A 17521-nucleotide genomic window follows, 5' to 3' on the forward strand; every position below is an offset into this window, starting at 1 on the left:
TGGAGGGTCCCCCTGTCCCAAGAAACGCAACATGATCAGGCTCAAGCTCTTCTAGGACAGTTTCCTCCTGGGTCTCACAATCAGCTTCCTGAGAAGGCTGATCCTCTTCCTGAGGCACGGGGGAAGGCACCGCCTTAACCCTACTGCTTCTCCTCCTGGTAGGCAACTGGTTAATTGTTCCAGAATCCAGTGCCTGTTCAGTGTTGTAATTTCTGACCTGTGACCAAGTCACAGCAAGGACATGTGCTGATATCCCTAACATTTCTGCATGGGTCCTATACTCCACTTCAGCCCAAGCTGAAGTCTCCAGGTCATTGGCAAGCAAACACTCTACAGGGAGGTCTGAGCTAACCACAACCTTTTTGAGGCCAGTTACCCGTCCCCAAGAGAAATGAACACTTGCCATACTATAAGTGGTAGTGACATTGCTAGCATTGGTCACTAAGTATTTTTCACCCAGTATGATCTGTCCAGGGTCCACAAAGCCAGGCGTGACCACTGTGACACTAGCACATGTGTCCCTGTAGGCCTGAGCCACTTTGTCATTAATTAATGGAGTTTGTCTGTACTTGCCCAAGTTATTGGGACTCACAGTAGAGGACAGAATTGTGTCCCCATCACAGATCAAAACAGCTTGAGTCGGTATTCTGACTAGGCCAGAATCGATCTCAGCTCCCAGGGTTAACCCCACTACACCCTTCTGTTGAGAACCACCACTTGGAGCTGGACTAGGGGGAACAGTTGCCTTAGGGGCAATGGTGGCTGGAGCTGCCTCCTCCTTGGTGCAATCACTGGTCCAGTGAGTATTACTTTTACAAAACTTGCACCATGGTTCCCTTTGGTCTTTCTTTTTAGATTGTTGGGAACCCCCACCATTAGAAGCTTTTTGGGGACATTGAGAAGACTTCTGGTCTTTTGCTTTCTCCCCACCCTTTTGGTCTTGCTTCTTTCGATCACTACCTTGGTTCTGTACCTTCTGCTTCACCCTGGTTCTGACCCATTTGTCTGCCCTCTTACCCAATTCTTGTGGAGAGGTCAAATCTGAGTCAATCAGGTGTTGATGCAATAGCTGGTTCTGACGGTTATTAAGAATTTGTACTCTCATACTGAGGTTATACAATCCTACAGTCACTTACTTTACTGCCCAGCAACCAGCCCTCCAGAGCCTTAGTAGCACAATCTACAAAATCAGTCCAGTCCTGAGTCTGTGGCTTTTGGGTATTACCGAACAGCAACCTGTACTGCTCAGTAGTTAGGCCAAACCCATCTATCAGAGCACTCTTTAGGACATAGTAGTTGTCAGCATCCTGTTCATTAACTGCCAGGAGCTTATCTCTGCCTTTATCTGAAAAGGAGAGCCACAAGATTGCTGCGCCCTGACCTTGGCGTACGTGCTGTACTTTGCAAGCCTTCTCCAAAGCAGTTATCCATTTGTGGATGTCATCCCCAATCTGATAGGGAGGGACAATCTTGTTCAGGTTTCTATGGTCATGAGACCTTTCCCTATCTCTAGGAATTATGCTGCCACCAGTGGACTCTATCCCACTCAATTTCTTCTCTCTCTCAAGAGCTAGGGTCTCTTTTGAAAGGGCAACTTCTTGCCTCTTGATCCTAAGCTTGGCTTCTCTCATTCTAGCTTTATGCTCTCTTCTCTGAGGGGAAGACATCCTCCTCAGAGCAGAGGCATTGGACCCAATTGAGGAATCAGAATGCTCAGAACCACTGGAGTGTGATCTGTGCCTTCTGTTTCCTTTGTTAGGCCTACTTGGAAGTTCAGAGGGGGGCCTAGCATGGCCCTCTCCACCTCCAGATAGTCCTAGGTTGCCCAGGGCAGGTTCATCAACCTTATCCTGTTCAGCATCCACTTCATCATCTGAGACCACTGGATCTTCCCCAGTATTATCTTCTGTTGATGGATGGCACCCCTCTCTACTACCTTGATTACCTGGGTCTGATACATTCTCTACATCATGAGCCACCAAGATATCTACCAGGTGGTTAAAGGTTGGACTCTGTCCTTGTCTCAGTCTTCTGACTGATCACAAACTTCTCAGTTCTTGAAAAGTAAATGTGTCATATTTAGAAGGCAACCGTGGGTTGTCTTCTGGCAGAGGCCCACTAGGCCCTGCTTCCAAGGACATTTCTAGTGAGGTGTGGTGTGTGCACCTACCTACACTATTTGGTTTCCTACTAGAACCTCTCTAGGAGTTGAAGTCAGGGTGTGCTAAGCCCTTACGACCTACAACTACTAAGTTCAATAGAACTTATATATATAAGACTTGATTTACAGGTACCTTGATATGATCTTTCAGATGATATTTCCAGAATATTTGGTAAAACAAATTGCAAGCTCTTAAACCAACCGCTGCACACCAATGTGAGAAGTTAGCCTGGCATATGATGTCCACTAGTTTTAGTGGGCACCTTGCACCAGTCTAATCGACCCTTATTGATGGTGGTTGTAAAGTCAACCTTATAGAAAGGCATCCTAGTGGTGGCATGAACCAGCAGTCTTCAGGCTAAGACTTCAGTAGGCGAGTTAAGCAAGTTGTTTTACCATATATAACCCCTTGAATACCAAATGAAAGGACACCACACAAGGTATATATCAAATAAATATGTATTTAATCTAAACACAACCCCTCTGCACTCTTTATGAGGTCAGAGGTAAAAATACAATACAAGTCACACAGGTAATATACGTTAAGTTACACAGTATATGTTATGCCCCAGGGGCCTCACAGACCATATACTAAGAAAGTGGTATAAGTACCAAGTGAGAGTTAGAAAGCAGGCGTAGGGCCTGTGGAATCGCAGGGGTTACACTAAACAACCAAGGGTTAGGAAGTAGGAGGCCCACGGGAGACACGGGCAGTGCCTAAACACAGACGCGGGTTACCATTGACTTTCTATGGGAAATAAAGAAGTTACAAATATGCAATTTACGGACACTTCCGGATGGACTAGGATGGAACCCTTTTAAACTAGGACACTTCGAGAGTCAAGACCCACGGGAGCACCAGAGTACTAGTGTTACTTCACCCAGGGAAGCCGGGGGCATAGGTGTCTTTTCGTGTTGGGTTTCATCGTCATTTTCTTTGGAGAGCTGCAAAGAAGTGCTGCAGGCGACCAGAGGAAAAGTGTCCGGGTGGATCCAAGGGTGGATCGGTCATGTGAAGAACCTGAAAGCAGAGGGGACAGCAATCAGGAAGAAACCAGGCGGTCGGGTGCTTGAAGGTGAAGAAGGTGAGTTTGTCTCTTCAGCCACCAGGTCCAGGAGGCATCGACAATGACCAGGCGCTGGATTCCAGCGGTCCCATGATTGATCTAGACGATTGCGTTATCGGTATCCAGATTAGACGCAACAAGCCTTGGCAACCGCAACCTACGTAGGATGTCGAGATTGGCTCTGTTGCAGACCAGCAAGTTCTGGGGTGCATCTCCATTTCAAGGAAGCTGGAACAAGCCTGAAGCAACTAGGACAGCAAAGTAAATTCAAGATGTCATCTTCAGGGGGCTCACTAGACAACAGGCAAGGAACCTGGAAGATGCATCGAGCTCAAATGCAAAGGCGGTGCCCACGGGACACTCGTGTAGCGTGGGGACCTGGGCTTCAGTGCAAAAGGTGCTCGGGACTAGGGCTTCTCATATCCTAATGCACATCTTATGGAGGCTTCAGGAAAGGAGTGCAGGTGGCTAAATTCAGGATGTCCAAGATATCCGGTCCCATGTCTCTCGTGTCCACCACGGGTCTCAGCTTTGCTGTGGATGTGGATCCGGTTCAGTGAAGTCTAGAATTCCAGTTCTTGAGTCGCAGAGTCTTCAGGTTCCGATGGGAGCCTTGAAACTGCAGACTGACAAAGTTGCTGGCGGTGCCTGTTTGCACAGGGTGGTCACTCCTTGAACCACATGGGAGATGTCTGCCATCTTTCAGTCAGAATGGAATGTCAAAGGCCCTAGATATGTCTTTCAAAGATTCGTTCAGGATAATCTAAAGTCCCAGGGACACAGCTCCTATACTTATACTTAGGATGGGGGCTGGATTACCTGACTAGGTCCCTCCTATGGGTGGACCTGAGAAGGGGGTGGTTACACCCCTTTCCCTTTGTCCAGTTTCATGCCAGAGCAGGGGTGCCCAAGCAACTGGTTTGAACCGGGCTATGCATGGAGCACCTTGTGTGCCCCAGGCAGTGTCTGGAAAAGCATTTCTGAATGCAGCCCTCCCTGCCCCAATAAACAAAACCCCTGTCTGGGGAGGTGCCAGCACCTCCCTGGACAGGGAAGCTATTGTCCACGCCTCCCCTACAGGAGTTTCATCCAGCAATAGGAGGTCAGATTCGTGTGGCAGCAGCATCCATTTTGTGATGCTGAGGCTCTGTTTAACTTTAACAGGGTAAAGCAGTAAGCTACATGGGATGTATGACGGTACAACACGTGCTTTTACAATGCGTACCGTTACGACGCAGGTTTTACAACACAAGTCGTTACAACGACGTGCGTTGGGGGCGCTGGATAGTGAATAGTTCAATTTACTATTCCAACTCCAGTCCCCGTGGATAGTAGGGAAGGTATTGGCTAGTAAATTAAACTATTACCTATCCTCGAGCACCCTCCAGCGAAAGTCATTGTAATGACTTTCGTTGTTAAACCTGCGTCGTAACGGTACTTCGTTGTAAAAGTTACGTTGTAAAGGACGTTCCCCAGCTACATGTCTGGAATGCTACCCCTGCCGCCAGAATTGGCGGGGGGGTAGTATTCCAAAGTGTTTGCCACCTTACACGACATGTTTTGATAAAGCCAAACCAGGGGTGGTACATACATGCTGCAGCCCCTGGTAGGCCTAGGGTGCACCTATGCCCTGGGTACCTATGGTAAACTATACAGGGGCTCAAAAGGGTGACCCAGTAACCAATCTGGTATGTACCTAAAGTACATGGTATCAAATTAGAGAGAGAACACATGGGCTGTGGGTCTGTTTAGCAGGCCCACCGCCACACTAAAGTCGAAAAAACAGAGAATCACAGCAAAAAGTGGGGGTGGCCATAGGAAGCAGACCCTACCCTCCTAGAGTCATTCACTTAGATCGATAGATTCACATGTTGGGAAAGCATGAAAATGCACTCCTGACATGATACTGATCACTTTAGTTTCCGGGAAAGAAGCTTAGATAACATATCTTTGTGTATAATTCAATGATGCCTAAAATGTATAAAAACATAGAAGATAGTTTTCAATTGAGCTTTTCCTCACATATCTTCATGTAAAACTTTCAATATAGGAAATATTATTCGTGGTTAAACATTATTCTTTTGACTTCTCCAGAAAATCGATTGCTAATGTACAATAATCAGACACACTACAGGGACTATATTAGAATACCTGAGAAATCAGTAACTTTCTAAAACATGCATGAACTTCTCTTTTGAAATGCCATCAAATAGCTTAAACTAAAAGCCTAAGCAGCACATTGCTTATAAAACTCCAGTGTGTCCTGTCAATCTTAGTTGTAGGCCTGGGTGGTATATTCCGTTCCGTTCCGTTAGCCGAATTTGCGGAATTTGCGGAATTTCGTGTTCCGTGGAGAACGCGAAATTGCGATTTTTTTGCTTGTTCGTGTTCTCAAAATGCGTGCTCGCAAGATATTTCCCCCGAGCACGCAAACAGCAATTGCGAACAGCAAAAAAGTATCGCGAACAAGCAACTCCATGTGTTCGGGGAATTTCTGCGCGTTTCCAGAGATTTTTTACCGTTTCATGGAGATTTGCGTAACGAGATTACGCAAATTCAGCCCACCCCTACTTAGTTGTACAGCAATTTAACTGGGAATGTTCTTGAGGATAGATTTCAAAAATTGAAAACCTCAAAGCAGCAGACAAATAGCACCTATTTCATCTCTTATTTTGAGAAGGTGATATGGCATTGTCTCTGCTTCGTAAAATTGGATTATCCTCAGCAGTTACAAGTATATAGGCAGCTAACATTTGCATTTAAAAACATTTAAAATTTTGTTTTTACTATTAATAATGGCACATCTACCAAAATAGCCATAGTTTAAATAGAAGATGCTCACCTGTGTATTCCGACAATACACTGACTTTTCCAAGTACACCATATCCACCCACAGCAGAGACTTTGAAGGTGTACAGGTTGCCAGGTATTAAATTTGTGATGGACACATTTTCATACATTGTTGTTACATTTGATTCTGGATTTCCTAAAACTTGCACTAAATAGGAGCTTTTGTTGCCAGTCGGTGGAAGCCAGCTCAAAGAAATTGAATCAATGGTGATGTATGTCAAACTTAGATTGTTGGTTACATTGGGAACTGAAATAGAAAAATAGAATGTGAAGTATCACTCAAATAACCTTTTACATATTTGTCAGAAATATTTTTTACACCAGACAGAATACAGAAAAAACATTTTGAAGTAACCTGTCATTAGGAAGAATTGCCATGATAGATCTCTAATAGAGTGAGATAGTTCCTACCACTTTAGGAGCATTGATTTTGTATTAAAAAGTTGAGAATTGTACTAAAGAATATAAATCCCCAGAAGAGCAATAAAAATGTTTCCCATGACATCTCTTCAGTTTTGATAACTTATTCACAACCCCCAACTGTGAGCAACTGTAACTTAGTCTCATTAATTCCAGAAATGTTTCCCAAAATGTATAACTTATTCTGTATTTAGGTACAGATGTAATTTATACATGCCAGACATTTAACTTGCCTTGCCAAATAGCTCTTAATCAGAAATGTTCTAATGTTGTTAAATCAACTGAGTACATATACATTGGTATTTCATGTATGATGGAATATTTCGATGAGATGGAATTATTTTCAATCAGTGACTACAGATTGTTTCAAATGCTCCAGTTATTTTTTAAATGTCTATTCTACTAAATCCCTTTATAGCTAGCAGTTTATGCACTTTATACGGCCTTCTATTTGTTCAAATGAACTCTTAGAATAATGAGTTAATGATTGTATCCATTTTAACTAGTTCACATATATTTTGATTTTGGTATCAGAGGGGGAATGATTTGATTTCAGATATTTATGATCACTTGTTCTGAAAATACCTTTTGTTAGTCTTTTTAAAAAAATTACAACTCTGTTACTTCATGGCAGATTAACTGGTATTGATGTTTTTCTCATAAATTGGAATTATATGATTCTTCATTTTTACTGATTTCGCAGAAGACAGCATGCAATAAATCTTTTCATTCAACAGGAAGTGACAAAATACTATAGATAAGTTATTACGAATATATTTAAAATACATAGTCGTATTTAAATATTATTCTCACAGAAATCGTTTGTCTTATGTCATAATTAGAAGAATACATGGTATTTGCAGAATTATCCCAGGTTTATATTTAAAAATAATAATGAAACCAGTAAACAATGTTTTTTCATTGAATTTAAATGTGCCATAAACCAGTCTTATCTGGTTTTGAATTCAAATAACCGCATGTGTAGAGAATCAAAGTGCAAGCATGACTTTGTGTTCAGCAATTTTACAACTAAAGAGGTATTCTCACGAAAAGTATAATAACGAAATCATTTTAGATTGTTTTTGCTGAGAAAACCAGCTTACCAAAAAGAATTCTTTCTAACTCAACACAGTCAGCAGAACAAATAATTTAAAAGTTAAAACTCCAAAAGTGGTGAGGGGACCATTTCAGTAAAGGGGCTTGCAGATGTGGATTACCAGACTGAGTTCAAATATACTAGCATGGAAGGTGTGTATGCATTCATGTATTTGAAATTGAACAATATATTCCTACACTTAGTCATTTGTGGTCATTCACTTAGATCGATAAAATCCCATGTTGGGAAAGCATGAAAATGTGCTTCTGAAATGATTGTGATCACTTTAGTTTCCAGGAAAGAAGCATAGATAACACATCTTTGTGTATAATTCAGTGATGCCTAAATTTTATAAAAACGTAGAAGACAGTTTTCATTTGAGCTTTTCCTCACATATTTTCATGTAAAACTTTCAATATAGGAAATATTATTTGTGGTTAAACATTATTCTTTTGATTTCTCCAGAAAATCGATTGCTAATATACAATAATCAGTCACACTACAGGGACTATATTAGAATACCTGAGAAATCAGGAACTTTCTAAGACAAGCATGAAATTCTCTATTGAAATGCCATCAAATAGCTTAGACTCAAAGCCTAAGCAGAACTTTGCTTAAACAATTCCTGTTTGGTGGGTCCTTTCAATATTTGTTGTACAGCATTTTAACTGGGAATGTACTTGAGGATAGATTTCAAAAATTGAAAACCTCAAATCAGCATACAAATAGCACCTATTTTATCTCTTGTTTTGAGAAGATGATATTGCAATGTCGCTGCTTCTTGAAGTTGGATTATCCTCAGCAGTTACAGGTATATAGGCAGCTAACACTGGCATTTAACACCATTTATAATTGTGTTATTAATATTAATAATGGCACATCTATCAAAATATCCATAGTTTACATATAAGATGCTCACCTGTGTATTGCGATAATACACTGTCTTGTCCAAGTACACCATTTCCACCCACAGCAGAGACTTTGAAGGTGTACAGGTTGCCAGGTATTAAATTTGTGATGGACACATTTTCATACATTGTTGTTACATTTGATTCTGGACTTTCTAAAACTTGCACTAAATAGGAGCTTTTGTTGCCAGTCGGTGGAAGCCAGCTCAAAGAAATTGAATCAATGGTGATGTATGTCAAACTTAGATTGTTGGTTACATTGGGAACTGAAATAGAAAAATAGAATGTGAAGTATCACTCAGTTAACCTTTTTACATATTTGTCAGAAATATTTTTTACACCAGACAGAATACAGAAAAAACATTTTGAAGTAACCTGTCATTAGGAAGAATTGCCATGATAGATCTCTAATAGAGTGAGATAGTTCCTAACACTTTTGGAGCATTGATTTTGTATTCAAAAATTGAGAATTGTACTAAAGAATATAAATCCCCAGAAGAGCAATAAAAATGTTTCCCATGACATCTCTTCAGTTTTGATAACTTATTCACAACCCCCAACTGTGAGCAACTGTAACTTAGTCTCATTAATTCCACAAATGTTTCCCAAAATGTATAACTTATTCTGTATTTAGGTACAGATGTAATTTATACATGCCAGACATTTAACTTGCCTTGCCAAATAGCTCTTAATCAGAAATGTTGTAATGTTGTTAAATCAACTGAGTACATATACATTGGTTTTTCATGTATGATGGAATATTTCAATGAGATGGAATTATTTTCAATCAGTGACTACAGATTGTTTCAAATGCTCCAGTTATTTTTTAAATGTCTATTCTACTAAATCCCTTTATAGCTAGCAGTTGATGCACTTTATATGGCCTTCTATTTGTTCAAATGAACTCTTTTACTAGTTCACATATATTTTGATTTTGGTATCAGAGGGGGAATGATTTGATTTCAGATATTTATGATCACTTGTTCTGAAAATACCTTTTGTTAGTCTTTTAAAAAAAATTACAACTCTGTTACTTCATGGCAGATTAACTGGTATTGATATTTTTCTCATAAATTGGAATTATATGATTCTTCATTTTTACTGATTTGGCAGAAGACAGCATACAATAAATCTTTTCATTAAACAGGAAGTGACAAAATACTATAGATAAGTAATTACGAATATATTTAAAATACATAGTCGTATTTAAATATTATTCTCACAGAAATCATTTGTCTTATGTCATAATTAGAAGAATACATGGTATTTGCAGGATTATCCCAGGTTTATTTTTAAAAATAATAATGAAACCAGTAAACAATGTTTTTTCATTGAATTTAAATGTGCCATAAACCAATCTTATCTGGTTTTGAATTCAAATAACCGTATGTGTAGAGAATCACAGTGCAACCATGACTTTGTGTTCAGCAATTTTACAGATAAAGAGGTATTCTCACGAAAAGTATAATAACGAAATCATTTTAGAACTTTTCTGCTGAGAAAACCAGCTTACCAAAAATAATTCTTTCTAACTCAACACAGTCAGCAGAACAAATAATTTAAAAGTTAAAACTCCAAAAGTGGTGAGGGGACCATTTCGGTAAAGAGGCTTGCAGTTGTGGATTACCTGACTGAGTTCAAATATACTAGCATGGAAGGTGTGTATGCATTCATGTATTTGAAATTGAACAATATATTCCTACACTTAGTCATTTGTGGTCATTCACTTAGATCGATAGATTCACATGTTGGGAAAGCATAAAAATGCGCTTCTGAAATGATTGTGATCACTTTAGTTTCCAGGAAAGAAGCATAGATAACACATCTTTGTGTATAATTCAATGATGCCTAAATTTTATAAAAACGTAGAAGATAGTTTTCATTTGAGCTTTTCCTCACATATCTTCATGTAAAACTTTCAACATAGGATAATATTATTTGTGGTTAAACATTATTCTTTTGATTTCTCCAGAAAATCGATTGCTAATGTACAATAATCAGTCACACTACAGGGACTATATTAGAATACCTGAGAAATCAGTAACTTTCTAAGACAAGCATGAAATTCTCTATTGAAATGCCATCAAATAGTTTACAGTCAAAGCCTAAGCAGAACTTTGCTTAAACAATTCCAGTTTGGTGGGTCATTTCAATATTTGTTGTACAGCATTTTAACTGGGAATGTACTTGAGGATAGATTTCAAAAATTGAAAACCTCAAATCAGCATACAAATAGCACCTATTTTATCTCTTATTTTGAGAAGATGATATTGCAATGTCGCTGCTTCTTGAAGTTGGATTATCCTCAGCAGTTACAGGTATATAGGCAGCTAACACTGGCATTTAAAGCCATTTATAATTGTGTTATTAATATTAATAATGGCACATCTATCAAAATATCCATAGCTTACATATAAGATGCTCACCTGTGTATTGCGATAATACACTGTCTTGTCCAAGTACACCATTTCCACCCACAGCAGAGACTTTGAAGGTGTACAGGTTGCCAGGTATTAAATTTGTGATGGACATATTTTCATACATTGTTGTTACATTTGATTCTGGATTTCCTAAAACTTGCACTAAATAGGAGCTTTTGTTGCCAGTCGGTGGAAGCCAGCTCAAAGAAATTGAATCAATGGTGATGTATGTCAAACTTAGATTGTTGGTTACATTGGGAACTGAAATAGAAAATAGAACATGAAGTATCACTCAGTTAACCTTTTTACATATTTGTCAGAAATATTTTTTACACCAGACAGAATACAGAAAAAACATTTTGAAGTAACCTGTCATTAGGAAGAACTGCCATGATAGATCTCTAATAGAGTGAGATAGTTCCTAACAATTTTTGAGCATTGATTTTGTATTCAAAAATTGAGAATTGTACTAAAGAATATAAATCCCCAGAAGAGCAATAAAAATGTTTCCCATGACATCTCTTCAGTTTTGATAACGTATTCACATCCCCCAACTGTGAGCAACTTTACCTTAGTCTAATTAATTCTAGAAATGTTTCCCAAAATGTATAACTAATTCTGTATTTAGGTATAGATATAATTTATACATGCCTGACATTTAACTTGCCTTGCCAAATAGCTCCTAATCAGAAATTTTCTAATGTTGTTAAATCAACTGAGTACATATACATTGGTATTTCATGTATGATGGAATATTTCGATGAGATGGAATTATTTTCAATCAGTGAGTACAGATTGTTTCAAATGCTCCAGTTATATTCTAAATATCTATTCTACAAAATCCCTTTATAGCTAGCAGTTTATGCACTTTATATGGCCTTCTATTTGTTCAAATGAACTCTTAGAATAATGAGTTAATGATTGTATCCATTTTAACTAGTTGACATATATTTTGATTTCGGTATCAGAGGGGGAATGATTTGATTTCAGATATTTCTGATCACTTCTTCTGAAAATACCTTTTGCTAGTCCTTTAAAACAAATTACAACTCTGTTACTTCATCGCAGATTAACTGTTATTGATGTTTTTCTCATCAATTGGAATTATATGATTCTTCATTTTTACTGATTTCTCAGAAGACAGCATACAATAAATCTTTTCATTCAACAGGAAGTGACAAAATACTATAGATAAATAATTACGAATATATTTAAAATACATAGTCGTATTTAAATATTATTCTCACAGAAATCATTTGTCTTATGTCATAATTAGAAGAATACATGGTATTTGCAGGAGTATCCCAGGTTTATATTTAAAAATAATAATGAAACCAGTAAACAATGTTTTTTCATTGAATTTAAATGTGCCATAAACCAATCTTATCTGGTTTTGAATTCAAATAACCGCATGTGTAGAGAATCAAAGTGCAAGCATGACTTTGTGTTCAGCAATTTTACAACTAAAGAGGTATTCTCACTAAAAGTATAATAACGAAATCATTTTAGATTGTTTTTGCTGAGAAAACCAGCTTACCAAAAAGAATTCTTTCTAACTCAACACAGTCAGCAGAACAAATAATTTAAAAGTTAAAACTCCAAAAGTGGTGAGGGGACCATTTCAGTAAAGGGGCTTGCAGATGTGGATTACCAGACTGAGTTCAAATATACTAGCATGGAAGGTGTGTATGCATTCATGTATTTGAAATTGAACAATATATTCCTACACTTAGTCATTTGTGGTCATTCACTTAGATCGATAGATTCACATGTTGGGAAAGCATGAAAATGCGCTTCTGAAATGATTGTGATCACTTTAGTTTCCAGGAAAGAAACATAGATAACACATCTTTTTGTATAATTCAATGATGCCTAAATTTTATAAAAACGTAGAAGATAGTTTTCATTTGAGCTTTTCCTCACATATCTTCATGTAAAACTTTCAATATAGGAAATATTATTTGTGGTTAAACATTATTCTTTTGATTTCTCCAGAAAATTGATTGCTAATGTACAATAATCAGTCACACTACAGGGACTATATTAGAATACCGGAGAAATCAGGAACTTTCTAAGACATGCATGAAATTCTCTATTGAAATGCCATCAAATAGCGTAAACTCAAAGCCTAAGCAGAACTTTGCTTAAACAATTCCAGTTTGGTGTGTCCTTTCAATATTTGTTGTACAGCATTTTAACTGGGAATGTACTTGAGGATAGATTTCAAAAATTGAAAACCTCAAATCAGCGTACAAATAGCACCTATTTTATCTCTTATTTTGAGAAGATGATATTGCAATGTCGCTGCTTCTTGAAGTTGGATTATCCTCAGCAGTTACAGGTATATAGGCAGCTAACACTGACATTTAAAGCCACTTATAATTGTGTTATTAATATTAATAATGGCACATCTATCAAAATATCCATAGTTTACATATAAGATGCTCACCTGTGTATTGCGATAATACACTGTCTTGTCCAAGTACACCATTTCCACCCACAGCAGAGACTTTGAATGTGTACAGGTTGCCAGGTATTAAATTTGTGATGGACACATTTTCATACATTGTTGTTACATTTGATTCTGGATTTCCTAAAACTTGCAATAAATAGGAGCTTTTGTTGCCAGTCGGTGGAAGCCAGCTCAAAGAAATTGAATCAATGGTGATGTATGTCAAACTTAGATTGTTGGTTACATTGGGAACTGAAATAGAAAAATAGAACGTGAAGTATCACTCAGATAACCTTTTACATATTTGTCAGAAATATTTTTTACACCAGACAGAATACAGAAAAAACATTTTGAAGTAACCTGTCATTAGGAAGAATTGCCATGATAGATCTCTAATAGAGTGAGATAGTTCCTAACACTTTAGGAGCATTGATTTTGTATTCAAAAATTGAGAATTGTACTAAAGAATATAAATCCCCAGAAGAGCAATAAAAATGTTTCCCATGACATCTCTTCAGTTTTGATAACTTATTCACAACCCCCAACTGTGAGCAACTGTAACTTAGTCTCATTAATTCCAGAAATGTTTCCCAAAATGTATAACTTATTCTGTATTTAGGTACAGATGTAATTTATACATGCCAGACATTTAACTTGCCTTGCCAAATAGCTCTTAATCAGAAATTTTCTAATGTTGTTAAATCAACTGAGTACATATACATTGGTATTTCGTGTATGATGGAATATTTCGATGAGATGGAATTATTTTCAATCAGTGACTACAGATTGTTTCAAATGCTCCAGTTATTTTTTAAATGTCTATTCTACTAAATCTCTTTATAGCTAGCAGTTTATGCACTTTATATGGCCTTCTATTTGTTCAAATGAACTCTTAGAATAATGAGTTAATGATTGTATCCATTTTAACTAGTTCACATATATTTTGATTTTGGTATCAGAGGGGGAATGATTTGATTTCATATATTTATGATCACTTGTTCTGAAAATACCTTTTGTTAGTCTTTTAAAAAAAATTACAACTCTGTTACTTCATGGCAGATTAACTGGTATTGATGTTTTTCTCATAAATTGGAAATATATGATTCTTCATTTTTACTGATTTTGCAGAAGACAGCATGCAATAAATCTTTTCATTCAACAGGAAGTGACAAAATACTATAGATAAGTAATTACGAATATATTTAAAATACATAGTCGTATTTAAATATTATTCTCACAGAAATCGTTTGACTTATGTCATAATTAGAAGAATACATGGTATTTGCAGGATTATCCCAGGTTTATATTTAAAAATAATAATGAAACCAGTAAACAATGTTTTTTCATTGAATTTAAATGTGCCATAAACCAATCTTATCTGGTTTTGAATTCAAATAACCGCATGTGTAGAGAATCACAGTGCAACCATGACTTTGTGTTCAGCAATTTTACAACTAAAGAGGTATTCTCACGAAAAGTATAATAACGAAATCATTTTAGATTGTTTTTGCTGAGAAAACCAGCTTACCAAAAAGAATTCTTTCTAACTCAACACAGTCAGCAGAACAAATAATTTAAAAGTTAAAACTCCAAAAGTGGTGAGGGGACCATTTCAGTAAAGGGGCTTGCAGATGTGGATTACCAGACTGAGTTCAAATATACTAGCATGGAAGGTGTGTATGCATTCATGTATTTGAAATTGAACAATATATTCCTACACTTAGTCATTTGTGGTCATTCACTTAGATCGATAGATTCACATGTTGGGAAAGCATGAAAATGCGCTTCTGAAATGATTGTGATCACTTTAGTTTCCAGGAAAGAAACATAGATAACACATCTTTTTGTATAATTCAATGATGCCTAAATTTTATAAAAACGTAGAAGATAGTTTTCATTTGAGCTTTTCCTCACATATCTTCATGTAAAACTTTCAATATAGGAAATATTATTTGTGGTTAAACATTATTCTTTTGATTTCTCCAGAAAATTGATTGCTAATGTACAATAATCAGTCACACTACAGGGACTATATTAGAATACCTGAGAAATCAGTAACTTTCTAAGACATGCATGAAATTCTCTATTGAAATGCCATCAAATAGCGTAAACTCAAAGCCTAAGCAGAACTTTGCTTAAACAATTCCAGTTTGGTGTGTCCTTTCAATATTTGTTGTACAGCATTTTAACTGGGAATGTACTTGAGGATAGATTTCAAAAATTGAAAACCTCAAATCAGCGTACAAATAGCACCTATTTTATCTCTTATTTTGAGAAGATGATATTGCAATGTCGCTGCTTCTTGAAGTTGGATTATCCTCAGCAGTTACAGGTATATAGGCAGCTAACACTGACATTTAAAGCCACTTATAATTGTGTTATTAATATTAATAATGGCACATCTATCAAAATATCCATAGTTTACATATAAGATGCTCACCTGTGTATTGCGATAATACACTGTCTTGTCCAAGTACACCATTTCCACCCACAGCAGAGACTTTGAAGGTGTACAGGTTGCCAGGTATTAAATTTGTGATGGACACATTTTCATACATTGTTGTTACATTTGATTCTGGATTTCCTAAAACTTGCAATAAATAGGAGCTTTTGTTGCCAGTCGGTGGAAGCCAGCTCAAAGAAATTGAATCAATGGTGATGTATGTCAAACTTAGATTGTTGGTTACATTGGGAACTGAAATAGAAAAATAGAACGTGAAGTATCACTCAGATAACCTTTTACATATTTGTCAGAAATATTTTTTACACCAGACAGAATACAGAAAAAACATTTTGAAGTAACCTGTCATTAGGAAGAATTGCCATGATAGATCTCTAATAGAGTGAGATAGTTCCTAACACTTTAGGAGCATTGATTTTGTATTCAAAAATTGAGAATTGTACTAAAGAATATAAATCCCCAGAAGAGCAATACAAATGTTTCCCATGACATCTCTTCAGTTTTGATAACTTATTCACAACCCCCAACTGTGAGCAACTGTAACTTAGTCTCATTAATTCCAGAAATGTTTCCCAAAATGTATAACTTATTCTGTATTTAGGTACAGATGTAATTTATACATGCCAGACATTTAACTTGCCTTGCCAAATAGCTCTTAATCAGAAATTTTCTAATGTTGTTAAATCAACTGAGTACATATACATTGGTATTTCGTGTATGATGGAATATTTCGATGAGATGGAATTATTTTCAATCAGTGACTACAGATTGTTTCAAATGCTCCAGTTATTTTTTAAATGTCTATTCTACTAAATCTCTTTATAGCTAGCAGTTTATGCACTTTATATGGCCTTCTATTTGTTCAAATGAACTCTTAGAATAATGAGTTAATGATTGTATCCATTTTAACTAGTTCACATATATTTTGATTTTGGTATCAGAGGGGGAATGATTTGATTTCAGATATTTATGATCACTTGTTCTGAAAATACCTTTTGTTAGTCTTTTTAAAAAAATTACAACTCTGTTACTTCATGGCAGATTAACTGGTATTGATGTTTTTCTCATAAATTGGAAATATATGATTCTTCATTTTTACTGATTTTGCAGAAGACAGCATGCAATAAATCTTTTCATTCAACAGGAAGTGACAAAATACTATAGATAAGTAATTACGAATATATTTAAAATACATAGTCGTATTTAAATATTATTCTCACAGAAATCGTTTGACTTATGTCATAATTAGAAGAATACATGGTATTTGCAGGATTATCCCAGGTTTATATTTAAAAATAATAATGAAACCAGTAAACAATGTTTTTTCATTGAATTTAAATGTGCCATAAACCAATCTTATCTGGTTTTGAATTCAAATAACCGCATGTGTAGAGAATCACAGTGCAACCATGACTTTGTGTTCAGCAATTTTACAGATAAAGAGGAATTCTCACGAAAAGTATAATAACGAAATCATTTTAGAACTTTTCTGCTGAGAAAACCAGCTTACCAAAAATAATTCTTTCTAACTCAACACAGTCAGCAGAACAAATAATTTAAAAGTTAAAACTCCAAAAGTGGTGAGGGGACCATTTCGGTAAAGAGGCTTGCAGATGTGGATTACCTGACTGAGTTCAAATATACTAGCATGGAAGGTGTGTATGCATTCATGTATATGAAATTGAA

At 36.5% G+C, this 17521-nt stretch overlaps 2 protein-coding genes across 2 annotated transcripts in view; both read right to left on the reverse strand.

Moving 5' to 3' along the window:
- The window catches only part of LOC144792232 (receptor-type tyrosine-protein phosphatase eta-like), a 79489-nt gene extending 73270 nt beyond the window's left edge, over positions 1-6219 (reverse strand). The window contains exon 1 of the mRNA XM_078667138.1: positions 6071-6219. Within this exon, the coding sequence (XP_078523264.1) occupies positions 6071-6188 (118 nt within the window). The 5' untranslated portion in view covers positions 6189-6219. The remainder of the gene's footprint in view (positions 1-6070) is intronic.
- Positions 6220-8331: 2112 nt separating this feature from the next.
- LOC144792174 (tenascin-X-like) overlaps positions 8332-17521 on the reverse strand; it is a 92852-nt gene continuing 83662 nt past the window's right edge. Inside the window, exons 23-27 of the mRNA XM_078667075.1 lie at positions 15815-16069; positions 13372-13626; positions 10929-11183; positions 8514-8768; positions 8332-8423 (exon numbers count right to left, since the gene is read on the reverse strand). Coding sequence (XP_078523201.1) covers positions 8332-8423; positions 8514-8768; positions 10929-11183; positions 13372-13626; positions 15815-16069 — 1112 coding nt within the window. The remainder of the gene's footprint in view (positions 8424-8513; positions 8769-10928; positions 11184-13371; positions 13627-15814; positions 16070-17521) is intronic.

This window comes from Lissotriton helveticus, chromosome 11 (assembly GCF_964261635.1).
Source record: "Lissotriton helveticus chromosome 11, aLisHel1.1, whole genome shotgun sequence".
Lineage (NCBI taxonomy): Eukaryota > Metazoa > Chordata > Amphibia > Caudata > Salamandridae > Lissotriton > Lissotriton helveticus.